The sequence below is a fragment of the Sapajus apella genome, unplaced genomic scaffold, assembly GCF_009761245.1.
Source record: "Sapajus apella isolate SASKATOON/1434 unplaced genomic scaffold, GSC_monkey_1.0 scaffold194, whole genome shotgun sequence".
Taxonomy (NCBI): domain Eukaryota; kingdom Metazoa; phylum Chordata; class Mammalia; order Primates; family Cebidae; genus Sapajus; species Sapajus apella.
In genome coordinates, this window is record NW_022437134.1 from 800,838 (window position 1) to 825,719 (window position 24,882).

The window sequence follows — 24,882 nt, forward strand, 5'->3', positions numbered from 1 at the left end:
AAAAAAAAAAAAAAAAAAAAAAAAACAAAAAAAAAACTATGTGTCTCTTCTTCCAGTTTGTAGTTCACATTTCACTTTCTTCTTTAAGGTTCATGGATCTAAGCTCCCAATTTTCATGTTAATAACTTGTTTCATAACCCTTTTTGGGGCTTAAGGAGTCTTTCACTGCCCCAAAGTCAAAAAGATATTTACCTATATTTTCCACACAAAATTATATAGTTTTAAAAAATTCTTTTCCCCTGTGGTATTTCAGGATTTTTTTTTTTTTTTTTGAGACAGGGTCTTGGTGAACAGAATGAATGATCACGGGGAGACGCCCTCTCACTCTTAGTGATGCTTTCTGTCTTACAATCTTTTTTTACGATGGTAACATAGCTAATACACCAGCTGCATTTTGATTTGCATTCACCTGATATTTTTTCCTTTTACCTTCACTTTATGTCTATCCTTGTTTCAGGAATGCCTCTTAAAGAGTGCTAGCCTGTCTCATGCCGTATCTGGCAGTCTCTTACCTGCAGAGTCAGTCCGTTCATACAATTCTCTCCAATCTTAGTATTTGCCACATTTTCTGATTATACTTTTCTCCTTTTGGATGGTGACAAGCCTTCCCATGAAATCTGATAACTCTCCCTTCTCTGAACTGGGTTTATCTTACTACCTTCTTATCTTCCTTCCTTCAGAAAAGGACACTTTTTTTTTTTTTCTAAGCCTCTGAAGCTGTGTTTGTATGAGAATATATATTTTTATGCTCTCACATTTGAATAACAATTTGATTGGATAAAGAGTTTTAGGTCTCAAGTTTATTTTGTTTCTTAATTTTTAATTTCTAGGAGACAGGATCTTGCTGTCACCCAGGCTGGAGTGCAGTGGCGTGATCATAGTTCACAACAGCCTTGAATTCCTGGGCTCAAGTGATCCTCTCACCTCAGACTCTTGAGTACCTGGGATTACAGGAACATGCCACCATACCTGGCTAATTTTAAAAGCTTTTTGTAGAGTTGGGGTCTTGCTATGTTGCCCAGGCTGGTCTTGAACTCCTGGCCTCAAATGATTGTCTTCGTTCATTTTCCTCCATTTCTTCCTTTGTATCGATTTCGTTAGGCCTATGCAATTTATTCATTTCAGCTGGGCAAGGTGTTCATGCTTGTTGGTTCATCCCAACACTTTGGGAGGCAGAAGCAGAAGGATCTCTTGAGCTCAGGAGTTCGAGACCAACTTGGGCAACACAGTGAGATCCTGTTTCTACAAAAATGAGTAATAAATAAAGCAATTTATTCCTTTCAGATGTATTTTCAGTTCTAGATTCTCTATTTTGTTAGTTTTTTTCTCTGCTCAAATTCTGTCTTCTCTCAATCATTCTGCCTCTTTTCCTTTTTCTTTAACATAAAGAAAACTTTTAATGGAATTTTAAAGTCTGTCTAAATTCCAACACGTGGGTGATCTGTAAGGTCTTTTTCTGTTGACTGTTTCTTCTTTAGATTATGTGTCATAATTTCTTGCTTCTCAGACATAGTGTGTATAAGAACACTGGAAATCAAAGTAGGAATTCCTCCACCAGGATGAACACGCTCTCGTCTCCACCAGGTAGTGGGGTTGAGCAGCTGGCCTGTGATATCACCAGGAGTTGAGCTGGGCTGGAGCTGGAGCAGTTTTAAGTAGTTTCGGCTCAATATACGTTTTGAATGCTTGAGGATTTGAACATGCCTCTCCCTCCAGGCGGACTCGGATCGAATCCTTGTGAGACTATGGAATCGCTCCCTGCTGTACAGACCAGCCCCTGGCTTCTCATCACTTGTAACGATCCTGTGGGTGAGACCTGGTGGGTGCCGGGAACTCGCGTCTGTGTCGATGGTGCTTGTCCCACAGCATGACCAGTGTGGCTGCAGGATGAACGCAGGCAGCAGCCTCAACCTCTGCATCCTCAACGTGACAGGTTAAATGACAGGACTTCACAGGCTTCATGGAGCTCCTCCAACATGACAGTGACAGCCACGGTACTTTGTGGCTGTCTGCACGCTGACCAAATGGATCTCTTCAATGTTTAAAAAATTTCGCTATCTCACATCTGACATCGCTGTTGAGAAGTCCGACGTCAAGCTGGTTCTCGTTCCTCTGTACATGACCCGTTCTTCCCTCTGGAAGTTAGAAGTTTTCCCATGTGTCCGGGATATTCTGGTATTTGACTGGAATGGGTCTGGCATTTGTTCCCCTTTGCTCCTGTCTGATGTCCCGTGGACGCTTTTAATCCGCTGTTCATCCGGAGCTTGGGGAATTTAACGCCCTGGCCACTCATCCTTCATTTTTATTTTCTCTTCTTCGTGGGCTCCAACGGTCTCAGCATTGGCCATGCCTTCTACCCTCTACTGCACCAACAATTTCTTTTTTTCTTTTCTTGAGCCAGAGCCTTGCTCTGTTACCCAGGCAGGAGTGCAGGTGGTGTGATCTCACCTCACTGCAACCTTTGCCTCCCAGGTGTAAGCGATTCTCCTGCCTCTGCTTCCCAAGTAGCTAGGACTACAGGCATGTGCCACCACACCCAGCTAATTTTTGTATTTTTAGTAGAGACAGGGTTTCACTATGTTGGTTCATCATGCTGGTCTCCAACTCCTGATCTCAGGCGATCCTCCTGCCTCAGCCTCCCAAAGTGCTGGGATTACAGGTGTGAGCCACTGCACCTGGCCCCTACGTTTTCTTTCTGATTTATCTATCTTTCCCTGCTTCTTTCTGGGAAAGTTCTTCAAGCTGATCTTTCAACTCACCAACTTACTCTTCATCTGTATCCATTTATATATTGTCTGTTATTTTAACTAGGATAGTTCTTCACCTGCTTCTGCCCACTTTCTTTTTAAATGATTTACCGATCCTGTTTTGGATGGCCAATGCCGTGTTTACTTTGTAAATCTGTCACGGTTATTTTATACTGTGAATCCATTTTCTTTTTCTGTACAAGATGGGGTCTTGCTCTGCCCTCAGGCTGGAGTTCAGTGTCAGGACCACGGCTCACTGCAGCCTTGACCTCCCGGGTTCAAGTGATCTCCTGCCTCAGCCTCCCGAGTAGCTGGGACTACAGGCACGTGACACCATGACCAATTTTCAAAATGATTTGTGGAGATGAGGCCTATGTTATGCTTGCTAGTCTCAAATTCCTATGCCAGTCCATCTTCTCCACTTCTGCTTCCAACCGTACAGGTCATCTGGACTTTTATTACTGGTCTCAAAAGAGACAGATGTACTTCTGAGGGTTCTCAATACCCTGACTGGTCACTCACCTTCTCCAAGGATCCCGGCTTCTCATCTGGCATTGTACAGGGGGAAGAGGCACTGGGAGGGGGTTGTCTCCAAGACATGGGAGCTCACCTTAAGGCCTGGAAGCCCAGAAGGAAAGGAGGGATACCTGAGGCCAGGTATTCCCAGACCCTAACCTGAGTGAGGCCATATGGGTTGGCCTTGGTTTGGCGGGCACGTGGAAGATGGTGACGTGCTTATGTGCCCCATTCATCTCTGGGTGCTGCCACCCACCCTCCCTAGGCTGATTTGTTTAAAACTTGCTTCATAAAAACGAGCTCACATCGCACAGACTTTCCGATGCACCATTCGGACTGCCCTGGCGTGATGTGATGCACCTGCAGTGTGTTAATGACCCCACTTCTCCAGGGACTTCGGTCAGAGGGGGCCTTGTCTCTAGGCTGTGCACCCCCGTTCCCAACCCAGATGGGTGGGACCTCAGTGACAATGCTCTCTGGGGCAGCACTCCTCAAATGGCTGCAGCAGGAGGGGGATCTTGTTGAAATCAGGCTCTGATTCCACAATTCTTCAAGGGGCCAGGAGTAGGAGGTGGACTCTGAATCTGCATTTGCCTCTTTAGGACTCTGCCCTTGGGCTTTCTCTTGGCCTCAGCTACTGCATCTGCAGAGGGGGCATCTGGGTGTTTGACCCCCTGCTCCAGGAAGCCTTAATGAGTGTCTTGTGATCACGACCACTGTCACCCAGGTCCACATTCACAGAGAGGAGACTGAGGGAGGAGGGGCAGGACCAGGTCAGAGCTGGACATCCAGGCCTGGGCCTGCAGCCCCCGTGCTCCTTTACATGGCTCCAGGGAGGAAGGTGTGGGCCCCGCCTGACCCACCCAAGGGCCCGCAGAATCACCGAGGCACTGGGGAGGCTCACTCCAGACACCCTGTGGCTGGCAGACCCGGATGCGGCTGGGGGTGCTCAGGCTGTAGCCGCGGTCACATGCATACAGGGCCATGGCGCCCAGCCGCGTGCCGTCGAAGCGCAGCGTGGCGTGCTTCACCTCCTCCGGGGGGCCGCAGTCCACCTCTGCAAGGCACAGCAGCCGGTCCTGCACATCCTGAGCCTTCCCGGCCCCTCTCCACCGCTCTGCCCTCTGCCTGACCTGGCTGCAGGGCCCAGGGACGTCCTGCACCCGCACTGCCCTTCACAGGGGACTTCTGGGGCCTGGCTGCCGAGATGCTTGTTTCCTTCTTCCCATTCCTGCCCTGCCCAGCTCTGCAGGGAGTAGCAAGAAGACCCACGCCCCCACGTGACCCCTGGCCCTCTCACCTGCCTGGCACCGGCGTCCCATGTACCCAGCTTGGCAGTGGCAGAAGAAGTCCGCGCCTCGGTCCTCACAGGTGCCCCCATTCACACACGGGCTCCGGAAGCAGGGGGATGGGGCTGCCAGAATGCAGGAGGGTCCTGGTCACTGCGTCGTCCCTGAAGGCTTGGGACTGCATGGGCATCCAGCCTCGTGCACCCAGCTCCACCTCCTGCACCTCCAGAGCCTGGGCCAGCCCTGCCCATGGGCCTGTTTATACATCTGCAGGGCGGCTGCACCCCTGGCCTGGCCTCCCACTACCTTACCTATCTCACAGTGCCGCCCGGAGAAGCCTGGGGGACAGTCACATTTGTATTTGCCAATGTAGTGGAAGCAGGTGCCACCGTTGTGACAGGGGCCAGAGGCACACGAGTCTGGCTTCCCTGGAAGTAGAAGGCACCCAGCCGGGTCAAGGGTCAGCCCACCACTCCTCCCAGGTTCCCCAATGTCCCAGAGCTGGAGCCTCTTCATGAGAAGCAGAACCGCAGCTGGCGGAGAGGGTGTGTCAGGGGCCCCAGCTCAGGGCTGGCCACTCATTCCTGCCCTCCCCACCATCCCTGGGGGCCACACTGATCTCACAGTGCCTCCGGTGAAGTGGTGGGGGCAGGTGGCCAGTCACTCCCGCCCTCCCCACTGCCCCTGGGGGCCACACCTATCTCACAGTGCCTCCCGGTGAAGCCAGCCGGTCACTCCCGCCCTCCCTCCGCCTCTGGGGGCCGCACCTATCTCACAGTGCCTCCCGGTGAAGCGGTAGGGGCAGCTGCAGTGGTACTCACTGCCCGCCTCCTTGCACGTGCCCCCGTTCCGGCAGGGCCCTGAGCTGCACAGATGTGGCTGGGCTGCGTGGAAGGACAGAGAGGCAGATGAATGGGGCTGGCTGTTGCCCTGCAGAATGCCTACATCCTCCTGGCGTCTCCTCAGTCCTCTGGTGCTAGTGGGGGCTGGAAGGCCAGGCCTGCTTCTTGGCTGAGCCCCAAGGCCCGGCCACAGTAGGGGCCAAGCGGGTCTGCACATGTGGCAGGAGGCGGGGGTGGGGCTTGCAGGCTGGAGACCCCAGCTCAGCCTCAGACCAGCCCTCTGCACGCCTTTCCCAGGCTCTGGCAATGGCTGGGCCCTTCCTGGTGGAGAGCCAGCTTCACCACTGCAGCAGGAGCAGCACCCCTCCTTCCTGCCACGGGCAGTCCCCATCTGACAGGAAGTGGTTGAGGCTCATTTGCCGTGACATTGGGGCCACGGCAGTCAATCTGGGCTTCTGTGTTTTCTGTACCTGCACTGGTATTGCCACGTTTTCTCTGGGTCCTGACAGTTCCTGGGCCCCCAGGGAGCTCAGCTGCCCAGGCCTGTGCTTGAGGCAAGCACACATCGAAAGCCGTCTGCTAAACCAAGCACATCTATCCTGGCACCTTGACGACCACACTGTCACAGGGCTGGTGAGGAGCTCCAAATCCTTGTACTCCTGGGTGTTCTGAGCGGCAGGAGGGGCCGGCCCCGTGCTCACTCCTCTCCCCCCAGCCCTCACCCCCAGGGGCTCCCGCGCTGCAAGTCCAGGCTCTGGCTGCCCCACCCCTGAGGACAGCCATTCCTGTCTCTTCTGTGCTCCTTTTGGGTTCACAGGCCTCAGCATTGGTGGCCTGTGTGCTCGCAGAAGCTGGGACCTGGGAGGAGGGCTGTGCAGTTCCTGGGATGGGCACAGAACCAGTGGGGCAGGGACACTGGGTACTGGCAGTTTGGCCTAGTTAGGAGGTGTGGGCTCTGGCTGGACACCCCTTGGGTGTGGTGGCCTCCATACCACTGGTGGGTGTGAGCCGGGCTAGGGCCAGAGTGGACTCCGGGCAGGGCCCGTGAGGGGCCTCAGGGTGGTCCTAGGAATGTGTTAAGATGTCATCAGAGCTTGCGAGGAACCAAGCAGTTGGGGTCTTCTCTTTGGAAAGCTGCTGTGTCTCTGCTGCGGGGGTGTGGGGAGCCCCTGGGTTCACAGCTGAGACTTCAGGGTCTTGCCCTCAGGGGTAAGGAACAGAGCAGGGGAGAGGCCATGGGAAGGCCCCACACCAGTCCAGGCTGTGGGGGGTACCAGAGGCCCTGAACCCTAGAGAGAGTGCAGGCCACACTGGGGTCAGTCAGCCCCCTCGGCACTGGCCACTGAGGCACCGACACGTCTGGGGGTCCTGACCATTGCTTCAAACTGCACGCAAGGGACAGTCTTGGTGGGCACTGGCAGGGACAGCTGCACCTGCACTGTGCTTACGGAGAGATACTCCTATTTTCAAGCAACTAAATGTAGTAAAATTCGACATTCTCCATGCTGAATTTGAGCAAAATCCTAAGGAAATTTTTAACATAAAATTTAAAACAATGATTCTAAAACCTATTTGGAAAAATGCTGAGCAGGCAACGAGCTCTATTTTGAGAAGAGCAAGGTAATGAGCGGTAGGCCTGGGACTGGCGCGGATCAGAACCGCCCAGGGGTGAGGGGCTCGTCTCAAAACGCACGGACCGAGCAGCGCAGCAGGCCGGGCTCCAACGAGGTCAGCAGCTCCCAGACAGGCCGGAGGCCGGGGCCGCGGGCGCTCTCCGAGGTGCTGACGCCCGGCCCGCCCTACCTTTCTCGCAGTGCTTCCCGTGGAACCCGCGCGGGCACTCGCAGGTGTAGGAGTCGTCATGGGCGTCGCAGGAGCCTCCGTTGAAGCAGGGGTCCGAGTCGCAGGGTGATGGCAGGGCTGGGGGCGGGGGGCACAGGGTGGGCCTGGAGCTCATGCTGCACCCGTGTGGGCGGCCAGAGGCTGGGGGGGCACCTTGCCTGCCCGGGTTACCCTGACACCCTGTCTGGAACCAAGGCCGCTTACAATGCACTCTGGGCATCTGGATTCCTGAGTGGGCTCTGAGCCCCTACCTGGAATTTCTTTTTCTTGATTTTGGGAGAACTCGCCCCTCCCTCTTCCATGAGGTAGCCTTCCTGACATCACTGCCAGCATCACGTCATTATTCTACATAATTCTACATGTTGCCAGTGATAAACCATCGACACACCAACAAACGCGCAGCAGTCACGCATTTACCCACACGTGCCTAACGATGTATGCGTCACGTGCTGGGGCTCAGGGAAGAGCCACATGGCGCTTGCGGACTCGAGAAGGCGCTTTTCCACCTGCGAGCTTCCTCCCTGGGGTGGAGGAGACACCCAGCCCCGTGCTACAGGAAGGCTATTGAGAGGCTCGCCCAGGTGCCAGCTCTCCCAGGAGTCAGAAGGGAAGCAGGGACTCTGGCCTCCGCCTGCCTCACTCCCACTTTCTCCCTGGCTTCCGTCCCGGCCCCCGGCCCAGCAGGTTCGGCCCCCCGCCACTCACAGTGGCTGGCATTGTGGTCGGTGTGGCAGACGCACAGGTACCTCCCGCTGTGCTCCATGCAGTAGCCCCCATCTGGGCACTGTGTGTTCATGTTGCAGGGCATGGCTGTGATTTCTGGAGAGAAAGGAAGAAGCCCATGCCATATCCCGCATGTCTTCTGGCAGACCTCAAGTCCTTGTCAGGGATGGGGCTTCCCAACACCCAGTGACCCCAACAGGTTCAGGCACTCTTGTGGCCAGGCCCTCCCGGGCTGGGGGAGGAACCACTGCTTGAGAGTCTGGATCTGTGGACCCCAGCCCAAGCCACCCTCATTTCCTGGTTATGAGGATGCTCAGGGACAGGGCAGGAAGGCTGCCCTGGGCACCTACCAAATTCACAGAGGAGCCCAAAGAATCCCAGGGGACACTGGCAGAGGGTGGTGTTGGTGCCCATGCAACTGCCTCCGTTGTGGCACTCACAGCCACTGGAGGTTCCTGCCACAAAGAGAGGGAGGAGCCTCCCATGTGGGGGTGCAGAAAGATGGCACCGTCGCTCCAGACCTGCCCTGCTCCTGGCCAACTTCCCACACAGATGCAGTGTACACACACTCACACACTTCTCGGGGTGTTTCCCACACAGATGCAGTGTACACACACTCACACACTTCTCGCGGTGTTTCTCACACAGATTCAGTGTACACACACTCACACACTTCTCGGGATGCTTCCCACACAGATGCAGTGTACACACACTCACACACTTCTCGGGGTGCTTCCCACACAGATGCAGTGTACACACACTCACACACTTCTCGGGGCGCTTCCCACACAGATGCAGTGTACACACACTCACACACTTCTCGGGGCGCTTCCCACACAGATGCAGTGTACACACACACATACGCTCAAGTTGCTTCTTGGGTATTCCTTGCATGCACCCACAGGGGCCCTGCCTGGGTCTCCTGCCCCAGCCCCAAAACGGCAGCCCTTGCAGCCCAGACGCACTCTCCCTGCAGTCCAGGCCCATGAAGCCTTCGGGGCACTCGCACACGTAGCCCTGGTCCGCATGCACACAGGTGCCCCCATTGTGGCAAGGGGCCGAGAGGCAGGCGTTGGGAACTGGGCGGTCTCCTGCAAAGAAAGACAGTGGTCACCAGCGGCCACGCAAGGAGTGTGGGGAGAGTGGTCTCCCCGCCCAGCCCCCACAGCACCTTTGGGTTTTTAACCTCAGCTCTCATTCCCAAGTGGGACTTAAGCCAGAACTTCTGGAAGCAGATTTGTAGCCACTCTGCACCCCGGGGCGCTCAGGATCTCCCAGCTCCTTCTGTGGACTGACAAGCAGCACTGGGCAACCACCCAGGGGCCAGGGGCCTCCACACGTCTGGCCAGGCATCCCTATCAGCGAAGTAATTGGGATTTTCCAGGTATCTTTCTGCTGTTCATCTCTAGTTTAATTTTGCTATGGTCAGAAAACACAATCCGTTTCAATGTATTGGGCCTTACTGATGGCCCACAATGTGGTCTTTGATGGCCATGAGCACTTGGGAATAATGTGAGGGCTTTGTAAATGCCACGGAGGCCAAGCTCAGGTCTTCTGCAGCTCTACCGACTTCCTGTCTACACGCTTCGTCCGCCACTGCGAGGGGAGGCCGAAACCTCCACCAACACTCATGGACCTGTTTCTCCCTGCAGTTCAGTAGCTCTTGCTTCGTGAATAGGTGTTAACAGGCACAAGTGTATCTACAGTTATGTTTTCTGGATGTATTGACCCCTTTATCCTTATTAAAGTGCCTCCCCATTCCCGGCGACATTCCTTCACGTTTAATTTATTTGATGTTAATATAGCCACTATAGCAATATCTCGATTAGTGCTTACCTAATCCTACTTTTTGGGTTTTAAAAGATGTTGTTTCTTTGTGTGCTTTTAAATTTGTCTTTGTAAATTAGTATACGGTAAAATTGACTTTGGTTCACTGCACCCCTATGAATTTTAACACATACATAATTTGCTTAACCCCCACCAAAATCTGGATACAGGACATTCCATCTCCCTAAAAGACTTCTTTGGTCTGTCTCTTCAGAGTCACAGAGCTCCTGTTACACCTCAGTACCTGGCAACTACTGATTTGTTCATCACTACAGTTTTCTTTGACCAAAAACACCATTGAGTGGAACCACGCGGTATATCATCTTTGAGATCCACCCAAGTTGTCATATGTATCAATAATTGGTCCTTGTTATGGCTGAGTAATATTCCACTGTACAGAGGTTCCACAATTTGTCTATCCATTTATCTTTGGAGTTTGGTGATTATAAACACATAATATAAACATCTGTGTATAAATTTGTGTGTGAACATAAGTTTTCATCTCTTCAGAGTTAATACCAAGGAATGGGATTGCTGGGTCATATTAGAAGCATATATTAACCTTATAAAAAACCTGCCAAACTGTTTTCAAAGTGGCTGAACGATTCTGCATTTCCACTAAAAATGTGTGACAGTCCCAGCTGTTCTGCATCTGTATCAGGTCAGTATTATATACGTATTTTAAGATGTTCTAATGGGTTTGTTGTGATTTCTCATAGTGGCTTTTATTTGCATTTCACTAATGGCTGATATTAATGACAAGAATATTTTTTCATCCGTTTATTCTCCTCCACATACGTATCTTTTGTGGCCAAGTGACCGTTCAAGTCTTTTGTCCATTTTTTAAATTAAGTTGTTTTCTCACAGTTGAGATTTGAGATTTCTTGATGTATTCTGGTCACAGGTCCTTTGCTGGGTGTGGGTTCTGCAAACGTTCTCTCCTGGTCTGTAGCTTGTCTTTTTGTTCTTCTAACCATGTCTTTCACAAAGCAGAAGTTTTAAATTTTGATGAAGTCTAATTTGTGTGTGTGTGTGTGTGTTTTAATGAATCATGCTTTTGCTGTCTTATCTAAGAAGACTTTGCCTAAGACTAGGTCATAAATATTTTTTTGGCCTATATTTTCTTCTAAAAATGTTATAGTTTTATGTTTTTATGGTCTATGATTCATTTTGACTTAATCTTTGTATAAGGTGTGAGGTTTAAGTTGAGGTTCATTTTTTTAAATAAGGATATCTAATTGTTTCAAATCCATTTGTTGAAAAGATTATCCTTTCTCTGTTGGATTGCTTTTAAATCATTTTCAAAAGTTAATTGGCCATACTTGTGTGGGTCTAATTCTGGATTTTCCCTTCTGTTTCACTGATCCATGTGTCTGTCCCTTTGCCAATATCACACTGAATTGATCACAGTGGCTTTACAGTGAATCTTAATACCCAGTAGTGTGATTCCTCAAAAATTTATTCTTCATCAAAATTGTTTTGGCTTTCTAAATTCTTTTTCTTTCTATATAAATTTTAGAACCAGTTTGTCTATATTTACAAAAGATTCTGCTGAGACCTCTGTTGGAATCATGTTAAATGTATAAATCAATTTAGAGAGCACTGCCATATTTACTATGTTGAGTCTTCTAAGCCATGAACATGGTATGTCTATTTATTTACTTGATCTTGATTTCCTTCATCAGCTCTTTGTAGTTTTTCAGCATACAAATTCTCTAATGCTTTATTAGATTTATTCTAAAGTCTTCCAACTTTAGAGGAGCTATTATAAATGGTATTGTCTATAAAATTTTGGATCAGATTACACAGATTCCTCCAACTTGGGGGGGCTCAGGAGTTCATAAATAACTTTATGGAGTTACTGTCCTAAGATTCACCCTCCATAGACTCCTGAGTACTTCCCAGTTTTCTGGGGCTACCTTTTTTAGTCCTCTGGCAAGAAAGCTGGGCTTTTATTTCTCTACCTTGCCACTTATTTATAATGATGGCATTCATTACTGGGGCCAAGCGATGGGACAACAGAGAAAGGGAAAAACAACAGCGAAGGGGAAAACAATACCCAACCCCTTTAAAAGCACAGTGCCTCCAGCTGGAGAGAAAGCTTTCCCTCCCTCACAGTTTAAAGACATCTGAGAGTTCCCCAACTTCTGCACTGTCAGCCCTGCTTCTTAAGCCTGACTAGAGGACTTCTCTGGAGCACTCTTTTTGTCCATGTGGATGCTCACTTCTGGTTTTGAGGTGTCTTTGAGTCCAAGCTGGGGGGATACCACAGCAAAAAACAAAAAATGGTAAACTCACCACTGGTTTGGTGGTACTTCGAAGCTTGGTCTTCTTCCCCAATCCACCTGCTACTACTTACTTTTCAGAGTCCTCTGATAGCTACTCCATGCATTTTGTCCAGGAGCTTAGCTGTATTCAGTGGGGGAGAGACAGGGATAGAGTGTGCTTACTCTATCTTTCTCAGAACCAGACACCCATTCTATTACTTTAAAATTATCCGTGTCTTTAGAGTGGGTTCTTGTGATAGTATGTAGTTGGGTATGCTTTTCAGTTTAGTTTGACAATCCTTGCCTTTTAATTCACGTTTAATCATTTTTCACTTGAGCGTAACTACCAGTACGACCAGATTGCACCTGCCACCTCGCTGTTGGTTTTCACGTGTCCCACTTCTTTCTTTTTTCCTCTTTTCTTGCCTTCTGGATTGAGTATTTGTAGGATTCAATTTCTACCTCCACAGTTAGTTTATTGGTTGTAATTCTTTATTCTTATTTTTCACTTGTTGTTCGAGGGTTTACAGTGTATATCTTTTACTTACGCAGCCTACCTTCAAACAATGTTACACCCCTTTATATAATACAGGGACCTTACAATACTACCTATCTTTTCTGTTGGGGTTGGTAAACTATAACTCACAGACCAAATCTTGCCTTCCATCAGTTTTTAAAAGGACAGTTTTATTGGAACATTGGAACACAGCCACACCTATTCATTTATGTATTGTCTGTGGTTGGCTGCTTTCACACGACAGTGGTAGAGTTGAATTGTGATAGAGACCATGGCTCAAAAAGCCAGAAGTATTTACTCTCTGGCCCTTTACAGAAAAACTTTGCACACCTTGGTTTATATTATTGGTGTCATCTATTTTATTTCTACATACATTATAAGCTTCATTATTTTACTTTAAAAATTATCTTTAAAGAGATTAAAAAGTCTTCAACCCACATAGTTATCATTTTTAACACTCTTCAGCCCTTTGCATAGATCTAGATTTTCCTTTGGTACCAGTTTTTCTTCTTCTGTCTAAATAATTTCCTTTAACATTTTTTTTGTAATGCAGGGATGCTGGTGATGAATGCTCTTCACTTTTGTTTGAAGAAGTCTTTATTTCAGCTTAATTTTTGAAATACAGTATTGCTGGTAATATAGTATGCTAGGTTGGTGGTTTTTTCTTTCAGTAATTTAAAGGTGTTACTCCAGTGTCTCCTGGTTTGCATTGTTTTTTGATGAGAAGTCTGTTGTCATTCTTGTTTCTCTGTATGTAATGTGGCTCTTTCCTCTGGCTGTTTTTAAGATTTTTTATCAGTTTTCAGCAATTTGATTATGGTATGGCTTTGTGTGGTTTTCTTCATGCTTTTCTTGGAAATGTGGGTTTTAGTTTTCACCAAATTTGGAAAACGTTTGGGTATTATTTCTTCACATCCTTTTTCTGTAATACTCCTTTCCACACCCATCTCCATCCTCCTTCTCAGACTCCAGATACACGGCTCCTCCGTGCTGAATACTGTTCTGCAGGTTGCCAAGATCTCTTCTCTTTATTTCAGTCTTATTCTCTCTGTGACACACTGAATTGTTTCTGTTTCACTGTTCAGGTTCACTGATCTTTCCTTCTGCAATATCTAACCTGCTGTAAATACTATTCAGTGTATTTTAAAAACTCAGATATATTTTTCATCTCTACAAGTTTTAAAATATACCTCTACTTCTCATTGTTTTTTTCCCCTCAATAATCTTGAGCATATGGTGCATATTCATAACAGATAAACATTTGTATCTGCTAATTTGATCACTGCTGTCATTTCTGATGCCTATTTCTATTGATCTATTTTTCTCCTGGCTGTGAGTTACCTTTTACTTCTAATAATTTTTGACTGGGTATTTGGATTCCGCTGTATTACTGCTATACTCCTGTTAAGGAGTGTAGGATTTTATTCTGACGCATAGCTAAATGACTTAGGATCCATCTGGTCCTTCTAAAGCTTTCTTTAAGATTTGTTATGTGCAGGTCTATATTAGTTTTTAGTTCAGCACTTATTTATCCCTGCGACTAAAGTGACAACCCACTGAGAACTCTACACATCGATTCCCAGCCCCGTTTCAGTTCCAGGAATTGTCTGATTAACTGCCCATGGTGGTTCTTTCCCCAGGCTGTGGATTTCACCCTGAGTCAGGAAATACTGAGCCACAGTTCAAGGAAGTATCCTCTTGATCTCATGCTCCCTCCTGCCTCAGGAGCACCCTTTTCTCTGGTATTCTGCCCCACAAACTGTAGCCATGGAACTAGGATCTAAGCCTCAATTCAGAGGGACTGCTGGATTCTCAATTCCTCCTCCCAGCATAGTGGCCTGGAAACTGCCCCCAGGCAGAATCTGGGGCAATCATAGGGCTCACCTCATTTGAGTCCCTTTTCTCTGGGATGACAGGCTTGTGCTGTCTGTTGTCCAATGGCTGAAAAAGGGGTTTCCCAGATTTTGCCTGTTTCTAGATGTTGATAGTGAGAAGGAAATTCCCAGAGCAGTGAATGCTTCCTGGCCAGAAGGAGAAGACGAGAAAGTCTTCCTTATGGTCCCCAGTTTTTGGCCGACTTCCTGTCAGACCTGATTAGATTATCAGCATTTGTGCCTTGTAATATAGTCAACTTATATTAGCAAAAGAGTTGTCAATTGTTTCTTTCTTTCCTTTTCTTTTTTTTCACTATCCACCTGGCGGAACCGTTCCCTTTCCTTTTCTTTTTTTTTTTGAGACAGCATCTTACTCATTCTGTCACCCAGGTTGGAGTGCAGTGGTGCGATCTCAGCTCACTGCAACCTCTGCCTCCCTGGTTCAAGCAATTCTCTAGCCTCAACCTCCCGAGCAGCTGAGATTATAGGTGTGCACCACCACGCCCAGCTAACTTTTGTATTTTTAGTACAGATGGGGTTTCACCATGTTGGCCAGGCTGGTCTCGAACTCCTGACCTTAAGGGATGCACCTGCCTCAGCCTCCCAAAGTGCTGGGATTACGGGCGTGAGCCACTGTGCCTGGCCAGTCGATTGTTTCTTATTATCCACTTCTACTTCTGTACAAAACACGGTCTATCTGCAAAAATCTTTTGAAACCACTTATCTGTTTCCTGACATGAATTTAGTGAAATACACTGATACTTAGATAACAATCTGGGTAAAGTGAGCTGTGACACGAACAGTGACTTTAAAGCAGCCTAACAGGTGAGGCTGCCTCCTCCCCGCCTGCCCTGCAGAGCACTACCCTCCCCTCAGGACACACCCTGGCTTCTCATGCACTTGGCAAAGACTGAGAGAGGGCCCATGACCCTCTGTGTCTTACAGGTAAAATGTAATTTCCTCCTTAATTTTTAAACCAAAAATAACCTGAATAGTTTGACTTTAGCATCTCCCTGGAGAGAAGCAGCACCTGCTGTGTCCACAGAGGCTGGCACAGTGGGTGAGCCTCGGGAGGCTGTGTCCACAGAGGCTGGCACGGTGGGTGAGCCTCGGGAGGCTGTGTCCACAGAGGCTGGCACGGTGGGTGAGCCTCGGGAGGCTGTGTCCACAGAGGCTGGCATGGTGGGTGAGCCTCGGGAGGCTGTGTGACTATCAGACATGAAAGCCCTGCTTTATACTGTGGGCTGTAATCTCCAGTTGGCCTTTTAATTCCCCTAACAGGTCACAACTAGCAATTAAACAATAGAAAACAGAATAAAAAATAGTAGCTTTCAGCACATGTAGTAAAGGCCAGTTTTCCTTCTGATTCCCATGACTTTCCCTCGTGTGGTGAGGATTCTAGAGTAGGAAAGAAAGACGTGAAAAAGCCAAGAATCACCCAGGCTGGAAGAGGAGCCTTGGGAACTGTCATCCCTCCCGGGATTTCACAGATGGAAACCCAGGCCCAGAGACGGGGAGCGGTTGCTCAGCCTCACACAGCACACTGGCGACAGAGCGTCCATCTTTTGCTTCCTATTTTCCCTGCAGCTGGTGGATGGGCAGGAAGCGTTGGGGAGTGGGAAGAGGGCAGAGGCAGCCCCCACCCTACAGGCAGGTGTGGGTGAGTCAGACGGCAAGGCAGGAAGGGAGTGGCTATGGTGTGTTCACCACACAAGGCCGCCACTGCCCATGGTGGGCAGCAGGCACCTGGCCAGTTACCTGTCTCGCAGTGAGGTCCCGTGAAGGGCTCTGCGCACAAGCAGGTGTAATTCCCCACGAGGTCGACACAGGAGCCTCCATTCAGGCAGGGCTCAGAGCTGCAGTCATCCACATCTGAGGGGCAGCAGAGGTGGGGGCGTGGCTTGAGCCGGGCCATGGCCACCCGGTGCCCAGCACCTGGTCTCCGGCAGGAGCCCCCTCCAACCCTAGGGCAGCCACTCACCTGTCTCGCAGGCGGCTCCGGTATATCCAGCCTGGCACACGCACACTGCAGAGCCCCTCTCCACCCGGCACTGGCCACCATTGTGACACTCTTTGGTGTCACAGGGGGACTGGGCTAGAGTGAAGAGGTGTAGACGGGACATTGGACTGCCATCTATGGTCACCTGATGGGACAGAAACCCCTGGGACATACACTGAGCCCCACTCCCGGCTGGCCTGCAGGGCGGGGGGCCTGGCAGGCAGATTCCTGAGGGGTGGCAGTGAAGGAAGAGGCCTGGCCAGACAGCCTGGACTGGCCACCTGAAGCGCCGTCTGAACTGGGTCTAATTCAGCAAAGTTGGGATGGAGGGAGGGGTGTGTGTGCTGGGCGGGACAGAGGTGTGCAGGAACCCACTCCCACTCTTGGGCAATGGTCTATCCCCAGGAGGCTTCCATGCCAAGCAGACTGTGACAAGAGCTGTTGTCGAGGATGCAGGCTGTGACTGAGCGTGGAAGGGTGGGCAGCGCCCAGGGTGTGGGAGTGGCACCTGGGGTGAGCAGCTGGGTGGGCAGCCAACGGCCTGTGCAGGAGCAGCCAGGGCAAAGGGACTCTGGCTCCCGGTTACTGAGTGGGCGTGAGCTTGGGGAGCCCACCCCCTGCGCTGCCTCCTCACCGGATGCTGGCCCTCCTTGAGCCCAGAGCACCTGGCCCAGGCATCCCAGGTCTCTCCTTTGCCCCCAGGCAGCAGAGGCAGAAGTGGGGGAGCTACATTCCCTGTCTTATGGACAACTCACACCCAGACGAACTCAACATAGAAACCAGAGTGATGGCCAAGGCGTGTGTCCCTCCCTGGAGTCATGGGGGAATGGTGGGGCCCTCTCCTTGGCACAGGAAAGAGACAGGAGGGCCTGGCCGCCTGGGAGGTGTGAAAGCGCTTTGGTGGCTGACAGCACGTGGTGATCCTGTCTCCCTGACCCCAACTCCACTAGGCAGAGCAGCACGCACATCCTTGCCTCTAGCTGTGGGCGTTCCTGGACTCTGGGAGGCGAGGTGGATTCCGAGACTAGGGAGCCTCTGTGGGGGGCAGGGGGGCTTATACCCAAGGCTTGGGCCACAACTGCACTGGGAAGTCCATGGCTCGGGGCTCGGCTGATGTGCTGCAGGGCCAAGATCTCAACCAGGCTCCTGGCTCCGGGCCCCAAGCCCTCAGGGGGCCTCACCAAGCTGTACATCGCAGAGGGCGAGGGGCTCGGCTGATGTGCTGCAGGGCCAAGATCTCAACCAGGCTCCTGGCTCCGGGCCCCAAGCCCTCAGGGGACCTCACCAAGCTGTACATCGCAGAGGGCGAGGGGCTCCTGGAGCCTGGGGCAAAGACAGGGAGCAGCCCGTTCCTGGGAAGCTCTGCCCAGTCACCCTTGGGAACCCTCCTCATAGGCCTGGGTGCTTCTGTAGTGAGGCCTTCCCGGCCACATTCCACAGGGAGGGCACTCAGCAGGAGGAAAGAGACCCTGTTGGCCTCCCTGGCCTTTGCCAAGGGCCAGAAGCCTGCCACGGCACCACCACCACAGAAGCCCGACTCACACCCGCCTCGCATCGAGAACACGTGGGCAAGCAGGGCAGGAGTTTCTGGACGAAGAGAAATTCCTTTGCGCGGAGTTTGCTCCGACACTCTGGCTGTGGGGAGTGGCAGGGGCTGGGGAGTGGCAGGGGCCAGGGTGCAAGGGACATTGGGGATCACTGTTGTCACCTGTGTGTGATCTTTACAACAACTGACCAGCCCATCCCACAGGTAGGAGCTGTGCTTCGCTCATTTCCATTGCACTCCTGCAGAATTTCACGCGAATGTACTTTTAGGTGCAAAATCTCTTACTGCCACTCAACTACAGTTCTCTCCAATACCAACTTGTAAACATTGGAGTGAAATACTTAAAAATAACCCCACGACCATAAATATCTGATAAGAATTGCTTATAGATAGAGTCACTATTTGAACACACGGATCTCAACAATCTACGACACGTCTTTGTAAACGACGGTGGCACAGTCAGGGACGTGCACGCTTGGCCAAGCCAGGTGGGGAAGAGCAGGTCACAGCGCTTTGATCTTAGGGGCTCCCTTTGCAAAGCTCCCTGAGCAGACCCCCATGGTAAGATGGAGAGCAGGAAAGGGGGCCCACCTTTCTTACCAGGTGGGTGAAGGGCATGGGTGAGGGGCCGGAAGAGGTGCTGGCAGGTAAGCAGAGGCTGACTCTGCCAACTGCTTCAGAAGGGCTGGGCTCTGAACTCGAAGCAGCAGTGAAGGTGGAGACGGACTCCACGCCCTGCCCGGACGGTGAGACCCCCTTGCCCGTAAGGCAGGGGCAGGAGAGAAACAGCGTCCGGGAGCAGCTCGAGGGAGCCACTGGACGTCTGTGCTCATGGCCACGTGGCTGTGCCCTTCCCGCCCACAGGGGCCCGTCTGACCCCAGAAGCACCGCATGTCCCCCTCAAGCTGGTTCTGGGCTGAGGGGGTCTGACGGCCCCACCACACCCGCAGACAGGCTCTCACCCAGGCCCTGCTGCCCATCTGGCCCTGACCCTGGCCTGGTTTGTGACCTAAGCACAGGCCTGTTCTGAGGCCTCATCCCTGGTCTGAATGCCATGGCCTTGGAAGCTTGTGTGACTGTGCTCAGGGCCCCAGCCTCCCACCCAGATATGGGCCTTTCCCTGGGCAGCCGGCTCCTCCCCTCCCCACACGTGGCCTCCCCGGGCTCCCCCGCTCCCCACACGTGGCCTCCCCGGGCTCCTCCCCTCCCTGTGCGTGGCCTCCCCGGGCTCCCCGCTCCCACGCGTGGCCTTCGCGGGTTGTCCACCTTGCAGCATGTACAGCTGCCGGACCTCCCCAGACCTCGGCCTCATTCAGCTGTCTCTCCTGCCATCCTGCACCCAGCAGGGCCCCGGAGGTCAGGGGGCTCCTCTTACCTGTCTCACAGGTAGGTCCCCCAAAGCCGGCCGGGCACTGGCAGCTGAAGCTGTTGATGCCGTGAGCGCAGGTGCCGCCGTTCTGACAGGGCTGGGAGGCGCATTCGTTCACGTCTGAAACGGGGTAGGCTGGGCCTCAGGGGCATAGCAGGATCGGGGCGTTTCCTCCGGGGCCCTGGGTTGGGCGGGGGGACGGAGAAGCAAGCCCGAGACTGGCTCCGAGGGGCAGCGGCTGCACCCGCCCATGGCGCGCACCCCAGGGGCCCACGGCATTTGGTTCCCAGTGGTCCGCTAAGCACGTCACCCACACCCCGGGGACAGAGACCCCTGACCTGGGGCCCCAGGAGCTCAGGGCCGCTGGTGGGGCCTGCAGTGCTCCCTGAGCCCAGCACAGCCAGTGCGGATGCCGCCCTGGGCCCACCACTCACCCAGGTGGCACCTCCGCCCAGTGAAGCCCGAGAGGCAGGAGCAGGTGTAGGAGGGGTTGCCCGTGACGCAGTCGTCAATGCACTTGCCGCCGTTGAGGCAGGGGCGCAGGGCCAGGCACACGGAGGCTGCAGGCAGGGAGGGGCTGGAGCCTCAGCAGCCTCGGGCTCCACTCCATGGGAGAGCCACTCCCTCCCCCCCGCACAGATGGCCGGCCTCTGGGTGCCGGGTGAGCGCGGCGAAGCAGCCAGGGTCCAGGTTTCACGTCAGGTGGGAGCAGGGGCCGTTCTGCTGCTGTGGCCTCTGGGAATGTGGCTTCCCGTGGGGTGGACTCCCCAGGGCGGCTCACACCCGCCCCTCCTGTCCCCTCCGCCCCTCCAGCACTGCCTCAGGCAGTTCTAGAACCTGGCACACTGCGCCTCCCTCCCTGTTCCTGCTGGCGCTCAGCCGCGGTGTCAGCGGTTCTGGGACAAGGTGGGCCATGCAGGGGCATGGCTGGGGCGGCAGGAGGGCTCTGTCCCTCAGATGCTCGGGGTGGCAGCTCCTGGGCTCCCTGTCCCTTGAGCCCCGACTCCCTAAGCTCAGATGCAAGCTGGGGTCCCTTCGCGCCCTATGCACGGGTAGCTGGGACCCCTCGGGTCTCCCTCACCACGGGGCCACCCGCAGCTCTCAGAGGCATCTTCCAGCTCTCAGAGGCATCAGCTCTCAGAGGCTGCGCTCCCCACCTCATGGCACGCCTCTACCCCCCAGACCCTCCACCCCCACCTACCCCGTGATGCGCCTCCACACCCCCCAAACTATCCCCCACGTCCAACCCTGTGGCATCCCCCACCCCTCACACCACGGTGCACCTGTAACCCCCACACCCCCCCGTGGCGTGGTCGGCACACCCCAGCCCTGACCTCATGTCGCGCCTGCAACCCCACCTGCACCCCGACAGTGCTGCTCCTGCCCTGTGCCCCTGTCGTGTTCTCTGGGGACTCAGTGTTGCAGAAAAGCGGCCCCTCTGCCCTGGGGGTAGCCTAGATGATCACGGCTGGCAGGTGAGTCTGGGGCAGGTCCCAGCGCGGTCTCCCTATGGCCCCGGCCTTGGCAGGGCTTCGTGGAGCCCTGGTGGAGCCATGAGTCACCTGCCTTCGCCCCACATGTAAGCAGTGATTTCAGAGGCTCCCCGGCTCCGAGGCCGCACAGCAGCAGGGCTGGGATTACACGCCCGCTTCTGCTGCCGCCTGTCTGCTCCCACGGGCCACATGTCCACCCCTGTGGGGGGACCCACCCCACCCACTTGTGCGCCCTGGGCTGGAAGGACCCCTGGAACTCCCACGTCCACGTGATGCTCGGGTGTGTCAAACAGACAGCAATCCCAGCAAGCAGCAAGCCTGCCAGCAGAAGTGGGGACCTGGGCGATAAGAGCACCTGCCTCCCCGGTGGCCCTGGGGGTCAGAGACCACGTGCTGCTCCTCCCCCAGGCCAGGAGGGAGGCCGGGTGGGAACGTGGGGAGAGCACGGGCCTCACAGTCCCAGGGACAGGCGCCCCTGGGCTCCTCCTCCCCTGAAACCTGCAGTCCCCAGAGGGTTCCCTCCAACCCGGAGCAGTGTGTGTGTGGAGGTCTTCTCTAGGGGAAACTGAGGCTCCAGGACCAGCCAGGCTCTCCTTAGTTTCGCGTGCCTGAGGTCAGCCTCCGGCCCCTCTCCGCCTCTCCTCCTTTGCCGTCAGCCCGCCCCCACCCCAAGCTGCTCCTCTGTCTCTTACTTGTATGGGCGCAGCCCCCCACGCGCACCTGGGCATCATCGATTCTGAACGCCCAGCGCCCGGGCACGCCCACATTGGTGGTGGTCTCCACGTCGGCCATGTCCGCCGTGCGCGAGCCAGGGATACTGAAGTAGCGCTGGCCGTCGCCCGCGTTGAAGCCAGCCTGGGGGCGGAGCGGGGCAGAGTGAGGGAGGCCGCTTCCCCAGCTCTACAGAGGTTGGGGTTTCCCTGCCCCCACCACGTCCCAGCCAGGTTCCTGGGGGCCAAGGAGAGGGCTGGCCCTGGCTCCCCAGCCCTGTCCCCCAGCAGCTCACCCCTGGGCTCTTGGGGCTCCCATAGGGCCAGGGGCAAGTATGACCCCAGGAGAAAGCAGGTGGCCAGGAGGCCCGTGGGGGTGTGCGCAGCCCAAAGGCACTCTTGGGCCTTCGGAGCACTGACCTGCGGCCCCTGTCCTGTTTCACTCCCCTAGCACCCGGGGTTTCCTGCCAGCGTGGTCCCTCAGGTCCCCGGCTAGGCCACACTGCAGGGCACAGGGAGCAGAGGCCATTTCTGTTGCTGCTGCAGCTGTTGATCAGGGCCTGCAGGGCGGGGCGGGCGGGGCAAAGGTGCCTTTGGGTCTGAGGATGTCTCTTGGTTTTCAGGCAGTGAGAGAGGCCTCAGGGATGGCTGCGGATGCCTCTCGCTGACCTCTGCACTGTACTGGGGGGTCTACCTACTGGGAGTCCCTGCCTACCTCACCAGCTCATGACAATGCCGGCTGTGGGGAGCAGGGGTCCGGAACACAGAGCACCCCTGCACTCGCCTACCTGCGCTGCGATGCCCCCCAGGCCGGTGGCGTTGCCCCCGCTGCTGGCGTGTGTGCCTGTGGTCCACGTGATGGACTCGTAGTTGAAGATGGTGAAGGAGAGCCTGCCGTCTGTGATGAGCACCGTCTGGAACGTGTTGACCTGCGGGGAGAGGGGGCTGAACAGGGCCCTGAGCTCCCCTTGGCCCAGGGACGCCCTGCCCTGTCCGCCTTCCCTGTACACTGCCGTTTTCCACTGGGCCCCTGGCTTGCTCAGTGTCTGTGTCCTCCAGCTGCGTAGGCAGCCAAGGCAGGACCTTGGTGGCCGCATCCTCTGCTGTCTCCCAGCACCTGCCACCCATTAGAGGCCGTCCACAACCCGCAGCTGTTGCTGGGGTGAGTGAGTGATGCACCCGGGGCAGGTGCAGGGCCAGCAAACGGGAGCAGACCCTGTCCCCCACCCTTGGGTGGGCTCAGGCTCCCGTGGGGGGGGAGGGGCAGAGCACCGAGTGTTGGCACTCACTGAGCCAGAGCCACAAATCTGTGAAATGAGCGAAACTGTACAGAGGAAGAGGGGAAAGGCACAAAGACGCGAGGGAGAGCCGTGCTGCATGGGCCCCAGCCAAGCCTTGCGGGTTCACACACTTCCGCTGCACGGGAATATCGGGTACAAAGACGCGAGGGAGAGCCGTGCTGCATGGGCCCCAGCCAAGCCTTGCGGGTTCACACACTTCCGCTGCACGGGAATATTGGCGGTCAGAGTGCAGGTAAGAGATGCCACGTGAGACTCGAGCGAAGGATCCGGACTGTTTAAGAGATGATCTGGGCACGAACAGGAGTCCCCGAAAAGCATCAGATCAGAGTGTGCCTTTCCACACACACAAATCCCCAATCCAATAAGGCTTTAAAGGGAAAGAAAAGTCCCAGAAAGTGCAGGCGAATATCAATAACTCAGGAAAGCGAAAGGACCTTCAAGTGTGACGTTTGTTCACAGCAGAAACCAAAAGGGAGCATCACATGCTTGACTGCGAAAGGCTTCTGGATACTAAGAAAAGCCGTAAGATCACACTGACGGCAAACAGCAAAGTGAAAAATGCATCTGTAACGCGTACGGCAGGTAAAACCATCGAGATCCTTAGTTCAAGAACTGCAGATCAACGAGACCAAAAGAATTACAGAAAACACGTCCAAGGTGTGAACAGACACGTCACAGCAGAAAACAACTAGCCGATAATATCAGAACAAACGCAGCACCACCAGAAATTCAAGATGTCATGGGTTAATGGAACATGACAGCTGGGGTGCAAGGAAGCAGGCCCTTTTAAATGCGGCTTCTCTGAGTATGAATGTGGAGATTGCTTTTGTTTTTTTTTTGAGACGGAATCTCCCTCTGTTACCCAGGCTGGAGTGCGGTGGCGTGATCTCGGCTCACTGCAACCTCTGCCTCCCGGGTTCAAGTGATTCTCCTGCCTCAGTCTTCTGAGTAGCTGGGATTACAGGCGCCTGCCACCACACCTGGCTGATTTTTGTATTTTTAGTAGAGAAGGGTTTCAGCATGTTGGCCAGGCTGGTCTGGAACTCCTGATCTCAGGTGATCCACCTGCCTCGGCCTCCCGAAGTGCTGGGATTACCAGTGTGAGCCACTGCACCCGGCCTGAATGTGTAGATTTTTGAGAGGAAAGTTGGAATTCTGCAGGCAGCAATCTCCCTTCTAAACATGCATGCCAGGACAGGATCGTGAATAAGGCGACTTGGGCTATGCCATGCCTGCCTCAGGCCCCTGGGATTGCAGCCGTCCTGTCGTGGGGTGCACGTGAAACATTCACGCACCGCCTGGTGGGGGGGCGAGCTTGCAGCCATTGAAGAAGATGCACGATCATACAGTGTCCATTCCACTGATGTAAAGTCAACACTAGAGAGACTACGCGCTCTGCTTCGGGAAAGCAAGCCTACGTGCTAACAGTTGGAAAACCAACGAAGATGAGAGGGCTGCAGAATGGGCCGGTGGTGCCGTGCAGGGACAGGGCGGACCAGAGCCAGTCAGCGCCCATGGGGGGCTCTGGGAGCTGGAGAGGCGCAATGAGGGCATGCACGGAGCTAACTGTCCATTTTCTGTCAGCGGGCCTGCTCCTGGAAGTGCCCCGGGCTGGGTTATGCTTCTGAGCACTTCCTGATGCCTGGCCAGGTGACCCCCTGGGCAGATGCGTCCTGTCTGCTTCATCCGGGCTGCCTGTGCAGTGCCTAGAGCACTTGCCTGTGGCTTAGAAGGTGCCCTTCCAAGGTGTTTATTAAGTGCATGAACGAACAGCTCTGCAGACGGGTGCTCTGCACCCACAGCTCTTTGCTAGGGAGTCACTGTCTGTCTTGCATGGTCATGACCCAGTGCAGGCCTGGCCACCGCAGGTGCCGAGGAAACACATCTGCCACCAGAGTGGCCACCGAAGGTGCCGAGGAAACACATCTGCCACCAGAGTGGCCACTGTAGTTGCCAAGGAAACACATCTGCCACCAGAGCTGCCACCGAAGGTGCTGAGGAAACACATCTGCCACCAGAG

General features: G+C 53.7%; 1 protein-coding gene across 10 annotated transcripts in view; it reads right to left on the reverse strand.

Annotated features, from left to right (window-relative positions):
- Positions 1–24,882, reverse strand: part of SNED1 (sushi, nidogen and EGF like domains 1) — an 86,564-nt gene that overhangs the window by 33,095 nt on the left and 28,587 nt on the right. For 5 of the 10 annotated variants that reach the window (XM_032269530.1, XM_032269532.1, XM_032269526.1 and 2 more), the window contains exons 3-16: positions 22,350–22,490; positions 21,544–21,706; positions 19,793–19,918; positions 19,365–19,478; positions 16,426–16,539; positions 16,203–16,316; positions 8,925–9,050; positions 8,310–8,414; positions 7,942–8,055; positions 7,198–7,314; positions 5,320–5,436; positions 4,864–4,980; positions 4,564–4,698; positions 4,147–4,320 (exon numbers count right to left, since the gene is read on the reverse strand). In XM_032269530.1, the coding sequence (XP_032125421.1) occupies positions 4,147–4,320; positions 4,564–4,698; positions 4,864–4,980; positions 5,320–5,436; positions 7,198–7,314; positions 7,942–8,055; positions 8,310–8,414; positions 8,925–9,050; positions 16,203–16,316; positions 16,426–16,539; positions 19,365–19,478; positions 19,793–19,918; positions 21,544–21,706; positions 22,350–22,490 (1,777 nt within the window). The remainder of the gene's footprint in view (positions 1–4,146; positions 4,321–4,563; positions 4,699–4,863; positions 4,981–5,319; positions 5,437–7,197; positions 7,315–7,941; positions 8,056–8,309; positions 8,415–8,924; positions 9,051–16,202; positions 16,317–16,425; positions 16,540–19,364; positions 19,479–19,792; positions 19,919–21,543; positions 21,707–22,349; positions 22,491–24,882) is intronic. The other 5 variants (XM_032269527.1, XM_032269529.1, XM_032269531.1 and 2 more) reach the window with 4 other exon arrangements.